Genomic DNA, 15,210 nt, shown 5'->3' with positions numbered 1-15,210 from the left:
ATTTTTCATCCAGGTTTTATGGTGTGTATTTACTATTACAGCCTCATGGGGCTGCTGTTGTGCCTATAGACTTCTCATCTTCTAGTCTTGTTGAAAGAAGAAGCAAACTGTGAAGCAACACAAGAGTTTGTTTTTTAGTATAAAGTATCTTCAGACAAAAGTTACCTGGGTTTCTGCATGAATTGGTCAAAATGCAGACACATAATTTGTGACTTTATGTAACACACATGCCCTGCGATGGACTGGCGACCTGTCCGGGGTGTACCCCGCCTCTCGCCCGAAAGGATGCTGGGATAGGCTCCAGCCCCCCCGCGACCCTACTAGAGGATAAGCGGTAGAAAATGAATGAATGAATGAATGAATGTAACACACATTAAACATTCACAGTGCTAGTGGAAAACATCAGCAAACCCTTGAATTTAATAACTGGTCAAAACTCCTTTGGCACGAATAACCTCAAACAAGCTCTTCCAGTAGCTGCTGATCAGACCTGCACAAAGTTCAGGAGGAATCTCTTAAGCTGTGTCGGCTCAGACATTTTCTTAGGATGTCTGGTGCGATCGGCTCTCTGGGTCATTCCACAGCATCTCGGCTGGCTAATGGTCTGGGTTCTGACTGACCAGTCCAACAGGTGGATTTTATTTCATCCTGTAGTATTTTTACTTTGTCAAACTTGAATATTGTTTTGTGTATGTATACAATATATCTGGATAGGGATGAGAATCGAGAACCGGTTCCAACTGGTTCGATCCATCGACATCTTTTGCCTTTATGCTTAACGATTCCCTTATCGAGGCCTTCCACTTAGTTCCGCGTGCCTTGCAAAACAATGACGTCACGCTTTCGCAAGAAGCAGTCAGCGCAAACGACAGTTGTCGAGGAAGTGTGGCTTAATTTCACACAAAATGACGCTAACAGCGCAACATGTAATGTCTGTGGCACTGAGGTTTCAAACAAGGGTGGAAACACCAGCAACAAACATGAAACATTTGTAGACGCAGCAGGGCATTAAATATCAGGAGTGCCATGTGTTTGACGCTCTACGCCCCCGGTCAACGAGGGCTGAGTGCTTCCCAGTCTCAGCAGAGCAGTGAAGCATATTACAGTGATGTGTCGCGAGCGAGCGAGCCGGCTCTTTTAAGTGAACGATGTCGGCTCCCGTCCGAGAGCCGTTTTTTTTTTTTTTTTTTTATAAATTGATACAATGCAGACCTAAAAGGGTAGACAGCATGTTAGACAGTTTGTATCTTGTATAATGTTCAAAGACTCATAATAAAAATTTGAGTCATTGACACTGAAAACCTGTATAGGCCCACTGTTTTCCACACAGAAAATCCACAGGAATTGATAAGGGAATCGATAAAGAATCGGATCGATAAGCAGAATGGATAATGGCATTGGTATTTATAAAATCTTATCAATTCCCATCCCTATACCTGGAACTTGGGAATTCATTTCGATGATGTTGAGCTGTCCAGGCATTGAGGCAACAAAGCAGCACTACAACATGATGCTGCCTCCAACCCTACTTCACCTTCACCATGGTTTTTTCATGGTGCACAGTGCTCTCTTTCCACGCTCTATGTTTTAACTCATTTCGGGCACACAGTGATAGACCAGCTTCCTCCATAGTGTCCTACCATGGACAGTCTAGGCACCATGTCTGTTCAATGATTTGTGTATATTAGACTCATGAACAGAGATGTTAATCAGCTCCAGTGATTATTTTAAACCTTCAGCTGTTACTCTCAGCTTCATTTTTACCTCACTCATCATTCTGTGCTGCGCTTTTGGAGATGTCTTAGCTGGACACCCACTTCTAAGGACAATGGCCGCAGAACGATAACTATGATGATTTCCAGCTTTAATTGTTGGATTGTAAATCAAATCAAAGGGTTCACTCACTTGCCAATAAAGATCCATATTAAAGAGACAGTGTATAGTGATAGTACGTAATTTATAATTGGGATCCAGCTTGAATTTTCTCCCCTGTCTAGTCATCTGGGTTCCTCATTTTTCTTGAATATCACCAGGTCTAATATGTTGCTTTCAATGATTCATATGATGTTAAAGTCAGTACTAAAAGTACTAAAATTAATCACATAACTATTGAGCTTCATCTCAACAACCTATCAAAAAACACAGACACATACGTCAGTCATCCCATCATGATTCAAGGCTTTTCTTACTTTTTAAAAAAAAAACATTTTACTTATTTCTGCAGAAACAACTAGAAACAAACATTAAAACTAAAAATAAATAAATAAATGTTTTTTAAAAAACAAGAAATATCCAGGGAATATTATTATTTTGATAATTCAAGTTCTGCAGTCCCCTGAATTGCAGAAAACTAAAGGGAGCAATTTATTTGAATTTTTGCACAGTGCTGAATTTAGCTTACATACTGCAGAGATGCAGAGACATGCTCTCTCTCTCTCTCTCTCTCTCTCTCTCTCACATGCACACACATACACACGCACACACACACACACACACACACACACACACACACACACACACACACACAACACTGAGGACGCCATAGGGACACACAAACAAGCTGATGTGCTCAGTACCAGAGTAGCTGGGAGATGGACAGATGGACGAGTGCTCTTTTACAGCCTCTTGTCGTCAATGTGTATGGACATGCGTGTGTGTGTGTGTGTGTGTGTGTGTGTGTGTGTGTGTGTGTTGTATGTGTATGCCCCATGCCTAGCATAACACTGGCAGAGTGTCGGTGCCAAAGTGGGCATCTGGTCTGTGGACTATCACAGGGGAGAGAGAGAGAGGAGAGAGAACAACCACACCAATACATCCCCTCTCTGTGGATGCTGCTAATCCTGCTACTAATCTTGCTCTGCTTCTTGGATGTCGCTGCACAGCAATAATAACACACACACACACACACAAAAGGAGAAAAAAACACACTGGTTGCATTTCAAACAAACAAACACTTTTGCATTCACTACAAATATGGAGAAAGGTATTACAGAACACACACTCACACACATACGCACACATACACACAATATCCCTGTGCCATGATTGACACGATGTATTCCCAAACATTAAAATCAAGTCTTAACCCTCAAGAAGCAGAGTCTCTACCTGTGAGGGCCTCAATTTCTGTCCTCACAAGTCCCCACAGGTTGGGGTGTATTCAGGTTGAGGTCCCCACCAGGACATGAAAACAAGCCCGCTGACACACTCACACAGGGGCCAGAAAAAAAGGTCACACATACTGTCTCACAGTGGATTCATTTTCTGCCAGAATCAAGCTGTGATGTGTGTGTGTGTGTGTGTGTGTATGTGTGTGTGTGTGTGTGTGTGTGTGTGTGTGTGTGTGTGTGTGTGTGTGTGTGTGTGTGTGTGTGTGTGTGGGGGGGGTATCTTTCAGTATACAGCCTCCAGCTTGTGTGGGGGGTCAAACTGTCTCTGGGGTCCAGAGAACCACAGGTGCTAGAACCTAACACTGGTCACTAACCATCACACCCCAACACATGAACACACACACACACACACACACACACACACACACACACACACACACACACACACACACACACACACACACACACACACACACACACACACACACACACACACACACACACAGATCTGTTTCACTCCAAACTTCACTCTAAACACTGAAACATCATCCTCCACCAGCCTGTAAACCTTGAACCTTTGTGCTCCACTTGCCTTTGAGCGTTTATCGAGTGTTTAGGGTGGAACAGCAGCTTTAGTGTCACCTGCTAACTTAGGCTGGCAGTGTTGTTCTTCATCCTGTGTCAGTGATAATAATAACTGATCTGAGATCAGCAGCACTGAAGGTCAGGTTTGGTTTCCAAGTAAACTGTTGCCTGTTATCGGTTTTCCCTCTCCCGTGAAATTCTTCCCATAAATGTCGGCTTCTCCCCCGGGTTTATGGGGCAGGTGAATCCTGTGCAAAACACACACAGACAGATCAGTAAGTACAGACACACTCAAACAGAAAAGAGCATAGATGCACCAAAGCTTAAATGCACCAAAAACATGAGCAAATACGCACATAAATAGATACAAACACAGAGACATACAAACTCAGACAAGTGCAGATGCAAACACACATTGTCTTCCAGACAACAAAACCACAATCTGCTGTAATTCATACTGTTGGCACAGAGTGTGTAAGTAGTTATTATCAGCTGGCTAGACTTAAATACTCAATTTGACATGTCTGCTTCAGTGTCCTTCTCTTGTTTGTATTATTTGTGTTATAATAGTACATATGATTTCCAGTCCTTATCAAGCAGCAGTTGTCTTCTTCAGACAAAACATTAGACTTTAACACAGGAGACTGCTGTTTGTTAGCTGTCAGCGTTGTCTCTTTTAACCATGACCATGAGGGTTCTCTAACCTTAAACATGTGTTTATTATTGTGACCGTGACCAGGAAGGTTCTTTAACCCAAACCATGATCTTTCATTAAACCTAAACATGGTGTTTTTGTGTCTGAACCAAACCAAACCTTCACCTCAGCATTGTAACGTCTTTGATTCATTAATTATTTATCTTTCTGCCGATTTCTAACAGTTTATCTCTGGTACATCTCCTACCGCTGTAGGAGCACTAATTCAGGAGATGCTCCTATTCAAAGGTCAAACGAGTTATATGGCCATTTAAGTTGGACGACTCGTTGCTGTTGCAAGTTGTTAGCATATATCATATATATTATTTGTAGGAGATGGGGTTGGATTGATGTTTTTCTAGAGTCGAAATTCAACTTTCAAGCTCTATTCATGATTTATGTGGTAGGTCCTATTCTTCTATTTCCTGTCATTTTTTCTGTTGTTGTTTCTGTGTTTTTCACCTCAGCTGCTCCATAATATTGTAAAGATACCAAATGAAAGTACCACTAACTTGATTGCAGCTTTACTGTAGTTTTTTTTAAAAAAAATTCCTAAAAATCTTTTTTCATAATCAGGCTCAGTGGCTTCCTCCTCAGCATACAGGTACTGGACCATGAAAGCCACAGGTCTTCTGTATGGCTGTATGTGTAAACTGCACTGTCACTGCAGGCTGCTCTGAGCTGGAACACGATGGAGTCTCTGTAGCCTGACACTGACATTTTCTGCAGTGTTCAGCATTAACCACCAGAGTGCAGGCTGCTCCCACAGATCCAGTGGAACCGGTTTACCAGTCATGTCCCCTCCAGTCATTTTAGGTCAACTGTGCACTAAAACCTTTAGTAATTGACTACAGTTCATATTTGTGTGTGATTTGTGTGATTTGTATGTGTGTGTGTGTGTGTGTGTGTGTGTGTGTGTGTGTGTGTGTGTGTGTGTGCCTCCTTTCACGAGAGTTTACATGAGCTTGAACTTTGACCCCATGATAGTTTTCCTGCAGGCTTCGGCAGTTTGTCTCATGTTGTGGTCCAGCGATCACCATGGTGACCCGTTGCAATGACAGCTCTGTAACCTGAGCCACCAGTCAGGTAGGGCAGCTAACCCTGACGATGTGAATGATTCAAGCAGCAGGTGTGTGAGGAGGCGGGGCCAAAGGACACGAAGACAGACAGAAGAAACAGGAGCAAAGTTTAAACAAAGAAAGAGAGAAAGTCGAAACACTAATGAGTGACTCTGAGTGATAAAGACCTGGAGGAAGGAGAGGAGAGTCAGGCCATGGAGGCCGAGGTTTACGAGGATGATGGGACATTCACTAACATCTCTCTGGCAGATGACACAGGTAAAACCTCAATGGACTAGTTGTTTTTCCACAGTTAGATCTTTTCTGCCTCTGATTTTTCATGGACACACAGTGAAAAGTAGGCTACTAGTTTCTTGTTATTTGGCTCCAGTTTCATTTAACCAGTCAGAATATTAAACAGACTTCATTTTCTAATATGTTAGATGAGATCTCTGAGACCACGACAGGAACTTTCTACACTTCTAAATCCCTCTCTGCAAACATTCTTGTTAGATAAATTATATAGCTCTATAGACAGACTTGCTGTTGAAAAAGACATTGTAAATATGGAACAAGATCTTTGGGTGTTAAGTGACCGTTTGTTTAGACTATAAAAATATCTACACATGTAATCAAACTCCTCATTTCATTATACACTTTTTTTCTGTGTTGTCAGGGACAGTACACGTGACAGACAGGCAGTTAAAGCAGCTGTTATAAATATGTGACTGAACAAAGGGCAATGAGGCAGAAACAAACAGCTTGTAAAACCAGAGTGGTGATGTGGGTGTGTTGTGCTGTGACAGGAATGAGATGTGGCTCCTAACAAATCTGCATCGCTTTGTCTTTGGCACTCGCTGCATATCTAGACATTTGTTGTTTACACACACACACACACACACACACACACACACACACAAATAAATGTTTTCTATGAGGATGAAAAGCATTTAACTAAAATGTTATGATATAGGATTAATCCAGTCTTAATTCTTACTATATGAATTAACTGTGTATCATTTAGCACATACACACTCTCAATTATCTTTGTATCTATTAATGTCTGACCAACATTTGCAACAAACAGGAATATGCATGAACTGATGTCAATGTGAGCTCAGTGCCACAGGCACTGTTTCATTAACAACAAAACCTGTTGAACCATCAAAAATCAATTTCACTGATAATCAACAAGTAAAATGATTGTGAGATTTGTTAGCACAAACAGGCAAGAATCACAACCATAATCTATGTTTGGAGACTGCAAAAGAAAATGTATTTCTAAGAATATGCACCCTATGAGCACAACTTGAAATAATACAGGTGTTGAATTATTTAAATGATCAGAAACTAACTAATACAGTGAATCTGGGGCCCCTTAGGTTCTCGGGCCCTGGGGCAGCCTGGCTTCTGATCCAGCCATAACCTTAAAAGCAAAATCTGGAGAAGCCACACAATGTTGTCAAACACTCTTTTGCATTCTCCAGAGCCTGCAGGTCCCAGACTTTCTTCTTATAGAAAGATTATAAAGCAGGTGTAGGTGGTATATTAATACTGTGAAAGTATCAAAGTGCACAATCCAAAGACAAAATGCACACAGCCTGTATTCAAAAACTGTATTAAAAAAAAGACATCAGGACTTCCGTAACTTTGTGATGTTACAACAAATAGCCATGCCCCCAGAACAGCGTACCTGGACCCAGTATCCCAACTTGCAGGATTTGGTTTCTCCAAGTGTTTACCTGAAATCTGCTATATTTTTATTCAATCACTCAGAAAACAATCGGCCAATCAGAAGAGAGGGTATTTCTCCGAGTCTCTCTTCTGATTGGCTCACTAACCTGTTGTTACCAGAGCTCCAGAGAGAGGCCTGAGAGAGGAGATGTAAAACTACATTGAGACGGTTTATGGTACTAAAAACCCCAAAAATGGGACACAAATGATTTCAATAACCTGTGCAATACATGACACAAAAAATGAACACTGCATACACAATGGGCATTCAGCCGGGCCACCACAGGGCTATGCTTCCACTTGCGAGGTAGAAAATATAATGACAGTTGTGGAAATGTCAAATTATCTCCAAAATGATCTGGTACATTTTAAGCAAAAAACTGCCATGAAGTTGCACAGTTACATTTTATTTTATATTAGTTTAAAGCAAAACTGTTTGACTTTTTTTAGGAAGAAAAAAAATACAATCTTCCTCTTACAAATGAAGAGTTAATTTCATAAGCTGTAAAACACACCTTTGCTCGATTTTATAAACTTGAGGCTTTTGCCTTCACAGCGTGACTTGGTCTGGTATGACCATGAGCTTTTGAGTGCTTATGTTAGCTACTTTAGATAGATATTGTTGACATTACTGAGTAAGTTCCCTGATTTAATTATTCTTCTCCACTTGTGCTACTGTTGCATTAACTTATGTTTTAGCATTTATCATTACAAATGAAAATGACAAAGCTTGGATTTTCTCCTCAAACATCTCTGCAGATTCAAATCTAGACTTGTTGATTGCGTACAGCTTGGATCTCTTATGTGCTCACTCACAGCTTTGTCCTTAATAAACTGTCTTTCAGAGAGAGCCGGAGAGCACATGTTTAGAAATGTTAGCAGTTGGGCATACAACACTTTTAGCCAGTGATATCTCACAGGGTTTGGGAAACAGATGCACAGAGCAAGAAAGCAAAAGAGAGGCTGAGAAAAAAAGATGGAGGCAGAATAGACTGGACATAGAAGCCTATTGGTTGAAGCAGCAGTGTCCCCAGGGTTTGGTTTGGCTAACAAGCAGCAGCATATGGACTCCTCAGAGCGAGCAGAGACAGCACAGAAGCTGCAAGGATACCACACACACACAGAGAGAGAGAGAGAGAGAGAGACAGAGGGAGAGATGCATGCATACAGGCAGGTGGACAGACAGAACAAACACGCACACAGACACACAGACACACAGACACACAGACACACAGACACACACACACACACACACACACACACACACACAAAGGTCTGGTGGGGCTGACATTGCTGGTCAGGTTTTCATTGCCAAATGCTGCAATGACTGTCTGCGTATGAGTGTGATTTGCTACCAGGGGGAAAGACTGAATGCCTGAGCGTCTGTTAGGACTGCAGTGTGTGTGTGTGTGTGTGTGTGTGTGTGTGTGTGTGTGTGTGTGTGTGTGTAGTAGTAGTTGCTCCCCCTGTCGGTCAGTGTGGTGACGTACACACAGTGAGGTCGTGATGACGATATTGATGGTGAAACTCTGCTAACACCACCATTACCACCTCAGAGCCTCCAGTCTGTTTACAGGGTCATTTCTTGCTTTCGGTGAGTTTTAAACGGGTTAGTTGGTTTGCTGTACCAGAAAACGTTGCGTAGCAAAATCCAAGCCATTTTTTTCCGATTACATTTGAAGCCAAAGCTAGCTAGCAGCAGCGGTTAGCTTGTAGCCGTTAGCAGCTGTACGATCGATGTCCGCCGACACGTTATAAATTGTATTTGTCAGAAAGTCGTTTTTAAATATGCGACTAACAAGACTAACTAGTTTTGGTTGCTGTGGTGAGACAACAACCTCGCATTCGGTGTTGAAGTTGTTATGTTGTAGCTAGCGGCAGAGCTAGCTTACAAAGCTAGTACACACGTTTCTATTATCGGACACCCCCGCTTTTGCCCATTTTTGTTGAAAGTGATTTGCTATCAGTCTCCTTATTAATCAACCTATGGTCATATATTACATGTGCACGTTTATTAAAAACGCCTACGCTTTTTTTGGGGTGTGATATGAGTTTGCTCATTCTGTTTACGGATGTCGGATTTATGGAGGTCTGTCCAGCCGAGCTGCTGAATTACCAAAATGACCCATCTTCGAGAAAGACTAAACAAGATGGACCGGAGTGAAAGTAGCAGCTAACCGCTAACAGGCTGACTGATAATACTGGAGTTTTGTTGTGCTGGATTAATATTAATTCTTCATGGCCGAACTACTGTAATTAGTCGTTAGTCTCCGGGTTATTTGTGGATGTAGTGATTAAATACAGGAGATTGTTGTAAAGTAGACCTACAATGGAGTCTGCCAGTATCTAAAGAAGAGTTTGGCTCATCAGTTATTTCAGTGATAGTTTTGCATGTCAACACTGGGCAGCATCATTTCACAGCCTGGGTGCGGTGTTTGCTTCCACCCTGCTGCCATCACCCACATACAACTCTGTTTCGCAGCTGTTAGATTTAACATAATGTGGACGAAGCTTTATGGCACACAACAGGAGTCATGGGAAGCGTGTTTAACATTATATTAGGTATAGCGTGTTTGCATAGAAAATCCAAATTTAGACAGACAGCATCATTATTCAGGCGGAAACTTAGGTCACACATTTGTGTTTCTTCTGTCTCAATATAAGCCCTGTTCCTTGGCCCGTGTCTGGCCCACATACAGCATGACTGTCAGATGCTACTTCCACATCTGGACCAATTCTGGCGAAACATCTTGACGGAGGATAGCAGCAAAATTTAGTTCCAGTGTGGAAGTGTATGGGCCAGACTTCGGCTGAGAACCCAGTCTTATATTGGGGCAGAAGCTTTTACCAGAAAAAGAAATTTCCATTTGAAAATGGTTAGTGATTCTGCTTAGAATGAATAACAACCCACTTCTGCTAACACAAAAAATGGACACAGCTTTATGAAATCAAATGTTAAATTGTGAAAAATTGTGCAATTTCATCAAATGCCATGTACCTACTATTGTTTTGACCATCATTTACCAACTAAATGAATCATAAGACAACATCTGTCAGGATGTGTGTCTTACCACCTCGACTAAACAGACAAAACAGGGAAAATCTCCTTTACTCACATCTGATCATCAATGGTTTTGTTTTTACAGTGGACGGTGAATCTGCAGTCCTGTATACTAAACAGGAGAACGAGCTTTCTATCATGAACTGCGACATAGATGGTTCGTCTGCTTACAAAATTTTCACTAATGATCATGAGACGGTGTGTTATAATTGCATTTTAACAGCATCACTGCTTGTGTTTGTTCTAGGAGACATGGAGAACCAGGTGGAGATGGAGGAGAAGACGAGGTTAATAAATCAAGTTTTGGAGCTTCAGCACACTCTGGAAGGTAAAACACACATATCCCTCTGTATTTTACTGTGTCCTCTTTGGGGTTGGAAAAAACTGCCCCCATGGTTAGTAAATTATACAACAGAGCCCAGTATGATCTGATTTGCTAACAGGATTTTTTTTTTTTAAGTCATTTGACATTAGAAGGCTCTTAAAGTCTTGGATGATAAAATTTGCACCAAAAGTAACCAAAAGCCTTTTAACTCCCTGTGTGTAAATACCTATTCTGTATTCTAATATAAATCAGATTAAAGAAGACCCCAAACACTGCACTTGTTCTCTCCACAAAAACATGTGTTTCCTTCTCTTTTCATCATCGAAGTTTTAAAACACTGGATGTTTATCTCTGTGCTGCTGCTCTTTTCTTTCTGTCGCTATTATGCTAATGTGCTCACTCCACTTCTGTTTTGCTCCCTCTCCATCTCACCTTCACACCCAGAAATACCACAAACATAAACACAGTCCAGATAATGGTCAGTACAAGTGATGATAGTTGGCGAATTTTAAGTCACAGAAATATTTTTCAGATAGAAAAAAGTCTGTAGCTGAACACAGGTTTCCGGTTTACACTGATAACTACATATATGTACATTTCTCTCACAACATTTGACATTTATTTAAGATTTAGCGGTAGCAGCTACATTTATTGTTGAATTAGCCAGTGAGGTAGACACTTCTAAAATGTAGATTAAACTTGAAGGCATCTGCAAGCTTCATCAGACCGGCTTGTGACATGGTTGAGAACCTTTAGAAACTCCAAACCCTGCACCACCAAATCCTCACATTTGAGAGGCTGTGACCACAGAACTGCTTTGGAATGCCTTCCAGAAGATTCTGCCGACTTTTACTCCACCTTCAAGTGTGCCCTTTCGACATGTCGTATGAACTACTTCTTTTCTAGCATAACCTGACCCCGAGACAGGGCAAGTTGATATCACTGAATTTATTTGACAATGATGAATTCCGTGCTTCAGTTTCTCGTTCTTTGTTTCTGTTCCAGACCTGTCAGCGCGAGTCGATGCAGTCAAGGAGGAGAACCTGAAGTTAAAGTCAGAAAACCAGGTCCTTGGTCAGTACATCGAGAACCTCATGTCGGCCTCCAGTGTCTTCCAGACCACTGACACTAAGAGCAAACGGAAGTGAGCTCTCCTTGGGGAAAAAGAAACAAAACGGAGGTCCCAGGTCAGCGGCTGGGAGAGGAAACCCACTGTGAAGATATGGAGAGGGGTTTGTTTTCTCCGCAGACCTGGGTGTTTTCTGTATTTAGCATTTGAGCTCTCTCACCTGGATCAAAACTAACATTTTAACAATTAAAAACATAAACTGACTTTGTCACCCATCCAGTTGGCTCAGAAATAGATAAATTTCATGTTAGTCTGGCCCAGGTCTGTTTAGCGGCAGCTTCCTCTCCACATTACAGATGAGGTAGACTTCACCCTTTAACCACTAACACACAAACACAACCAGGGTGTGTATATGAAGTGGATAAGGGTCATTTGTACCTTGAGTTTCTTCTTAATTGTCTCTGTCCAACTAGTATCTGTAAAATAATTCTTAGCTATGTTTTGCCTGCTTGGTTTTCTGTTTGAGGACGATTCTGACTTTTCTGTGGCTTTCCAAACTCTCTGACACAGTGTTCCTGTCTTAACTGATCTGTGAGTGGGCTGAAACAAACCATAGATATTACAAATACTGTTTGACCATGATCCTCATTTTCAACAATGATTTCAACCTTTATTTATTTATTTATTTTTGTAAAAGTATTTTCTACGTCAGCTGGATCTGAGTTTTTGGTAGCTCTTGGACGTCTGTATAAAGCATGACTATTCCTCCACTTAAAAGCTGGAAAACTGGACAGTATTACTGAAAATGAGAAATAAATTTAAATTGCATGTTTGAATCATACACCTTTTAAGATTAGTTTATTTTTGTTGAACAGTTTAGCATATTATGAAACGGCATTAATTGCTGAAATGCAGACTGGATGGAGCTACTGAGAACTTGTTAACAATAGTAGGTGGATACTAGATACAGGCACCATGGAGAGCTCTGCAGCAACTAAAGTAAAAGCACAGAGGAACTAAATGTTAACTAGCACTCCATAATAACGTAGGTCTTAACTAACATCAGTGATGCTTTTATTGCAAGTAGTTGAATTTTAAATCAAAGAGACAAGATTTTCTTTTTGTACTTAAATTTGCAACCCTTTAAATTTATCAAGTCCTAAATGACTGTAAAGCAGGACGGACAGAGGAAATGGTGAGGTCATGAGGGCAGAGACAAACCCTGTATGTTACATTTTGTGTCCTTAGCCTGTAACAGCGATGGGGGAGGAGAGTGCAGAACGACACGAGTAAGAGGTGAGACTGGGAGATGAGAAGGTTAAAAAAAAAAGATTCTTTTCTCTTTAACTGCAAGAACAAAAGCAGTAAAGAGGCCTTGAGTGCTATTGATCCAATCAGTCAGGACTGGAATGCATTGCCTGCTAGAGGATGGGTCTGACCGTAAAACGAGCTGATGTCTTTACAGCGGAGTGGAGGGTGTGTCCTCTTAAGCCTCTGCTGCGTCAGATAAAAAAGGGATAAGTAGATGGAGGAGATGAAAAGTCATGTAATCTTAACATATTTTTATTCCCTTTAAATTGAAGAAAACAGTAATTCGTGTGAAAACATCAGGAAGTGGCTCTGGTCCTGTTTGAAAAGGGAGGGATTGGCAGTTACAGGAGGCTTTCAAACTCTGTATATGCTGTAATCTATTGAAGTTATTTTGATATTTTTAACAGTTGTACAGTAGTATTTCATTAATTTCTGACATGCTACCTACACACGCCCCAGTACCATCTTGTCTTGTGTGTAGACACCCTGCACCTTTGCCTTTAGATGTTTTTGTTTTAATAAAAACCTAAGATCACTTCATTCTCCAGGTCTTTTGTCACCTACATAAACCAACATCAAGAGGATCAAGAGAAAACCAAATCGAATCTCGAAGATTTTTTATATGTGAAGAAACACATTCGATCAGATAATTTTCTTTGTATTAAATAGTTTTATTTTCAAGAGCAATGTACAATTTGCAAACAAATGTAAACAGGGATATCTGCCAGCATATGGCGAGAATGTGAACTACAAAAGCTTGAGACAATAATATAAAACAAATAATTTAGCATCGTCTTCCCCAGTTAACAATCTAGATCGGAACTCCAGCTAGTCTAGACGTTATGGGAAAGCACTGCTGTGTACTGACTGAATGAGACATGTCTTCACAGGTTTAATATCCAGCTGCCTGCTGCAGAAATCCACATTTATTCTGTCTTTTTGACAGTTGATGGTAGAGGTTTTCAAGATAATCTGTTTTTGCTGCAAGCGCTGACAATGTCAGTTTTTAAAAAATATTTCATACAAGCCTGGGCTCAGACTAAGCTCATCAGCGGTATATCATCTTTAAGAAAACTGCCTCAAGTCACTCAAAACACTGCATTATGAAATCTTTATTCATACTGGCTTAAATTTTAAAACCAATAAATAGTGTTATCAGTGCTAATCCTCAACTCTTAAATTACGATAACTTAGTAAAAAACACATAAAAGTAACTGATGCTCCTGACAAACTAGCTAAAATCTAAACAGAACATCCATTTTTAAAGAGGTAATCTTTTAAACCTAAGCTGAGGCGACTTCACTGAAATGCCCTGACACTGCAGTAACATCTCAAACAGCCTTTCCTCACAGCCCGGCGTCCTCTCCTCCTGGCCTGTTCTCGAAACCCGAACGATTTCAAACAAGGAAGGAACTTTGTCAAACAGTGTCCTCGCACAAGTTCTTTAAAACAAAGGACACAACAATAAAGTCTAACTTCTGAGATGTGGCCCCTATGATATGTTGTAAAATGGTACGAACAACTGGAAATCGACAGCAGTGCAGACACTCAGTGCTGCCTTCGCTCTCAGAGGGGACAGTGGTAGATCTATGATGGCGTATACTCAGAGAGAAGACTGACAGCGGAGACGGGCTGAACAGGAACAGAGGTGGAAGAGGCGTGGGATTTTCAGGCTGACAGGCATTTTGACAGCAATGGCTTATAGAGGGGGGAGAAGAATGAAGAAAGCGTAGAAGCTCAGGAGGGAGGGAGGAAATCAGCTAAATGCACAAAATCTCCATGGAATTCATCTGATAGTTGAATGAGCAGACAGGAAGAGGAGAGACGGGATGAGGAATGATATAGGATGTGGTTTGGGAGACTGCAGACCTGTGGTGGGTGTGGCCGAGGGATGGAGAAGACGTGGATGGGGCAGCCAGGGTGAATGCAGGCTACCAGGTGGTTTGGAGGAATTACATGCTGCTCCACTCAAAAGGGGTGGCGGGTGGGGTAGGGGGCAGCGGCAGATATGGCCCTTCCACCTCCTTTCCATTGGGAGGGCAAGGAGACAGTAGGCGTGGGGTTCACCTCTTCAGTCTTTCCGTACCCTCCTCTTTCTCACAGCTTGTTTCTGGCTCTCTTCACCGACATCTCCTCCCTCCTTTGGCTGTGGACCAGAATGTGAGTGGAAAAAAAAGGGCAAGAAAAAAAACAAATTTAAGGGATGAGTCATAACAATCACTTGCATTTACCACCAAACTTACCAGATTATTAACAAAAGTGT

General features: G+C 41.3%; 1 protein-coding gene across 2 annotated transcripts; it reads left to right on the top strand.

The window, feature by feature from the left end:
* Window positions 1–5,579: 5,579 nt before the first annotated feature.
* Window positions 5,580–13,482, top strand: scoc (short coiled-coil protein). Of its 2 annotated transcripts, none has more exons than XM_022739941.1 (4): window positions 5,580–5,726; window positions 10,328–10,399; window positions 10,490–10,570; window positions 11,573–13,482. In XM_022739941.1, the coding sequence occupies exons 1-4, from the start codon at window positions 5,663–5,665 to the stop codon at window positions 11,713–11,715; spliced, it is 360 nt and encodes a 119-aa protein (XP_022595662.1). In that variant the 5' UTR covers window positions 5,580–5,662; the 3' UTR covers window positions 11,716–13,482. The 2 variants fall into 2 exon arrangements, with proteins under 2 accessions (XP_022595662.1, XP_022595663.1); XM_022739942.1 differs by lacking the exon at window positions 5,580–5,726 and adding an exon at window positions 8,673–8,775.
* The last annotated feature ends 1,728 nt before the right edge of the window (window positions 13,483–15,210 follow it).

This window comes from Seriola dumerili, unplaced genomic scaffold (genome assembly GCF_002260705.1).
Source record: "Seriola dumerili isolate Sdu_G_001 unplaced genomic scaffold, Sdu_1.0 BDQW01000050.1, whole genome shotgun sequence".
In the NCBI taxonomy this organism is placed as follows: domain Eukaryota; kingdom Metazoa; phylum Chordata; class Actinopteri; order Carangiformes; family Carangidae; genus Seriola; species Seriola dumerili.
The sequence above is the reverse complement of the archived record's forward strand: the minus strand, read 5'-3'. Positions and strand labels throughout refer to the sequence as shown.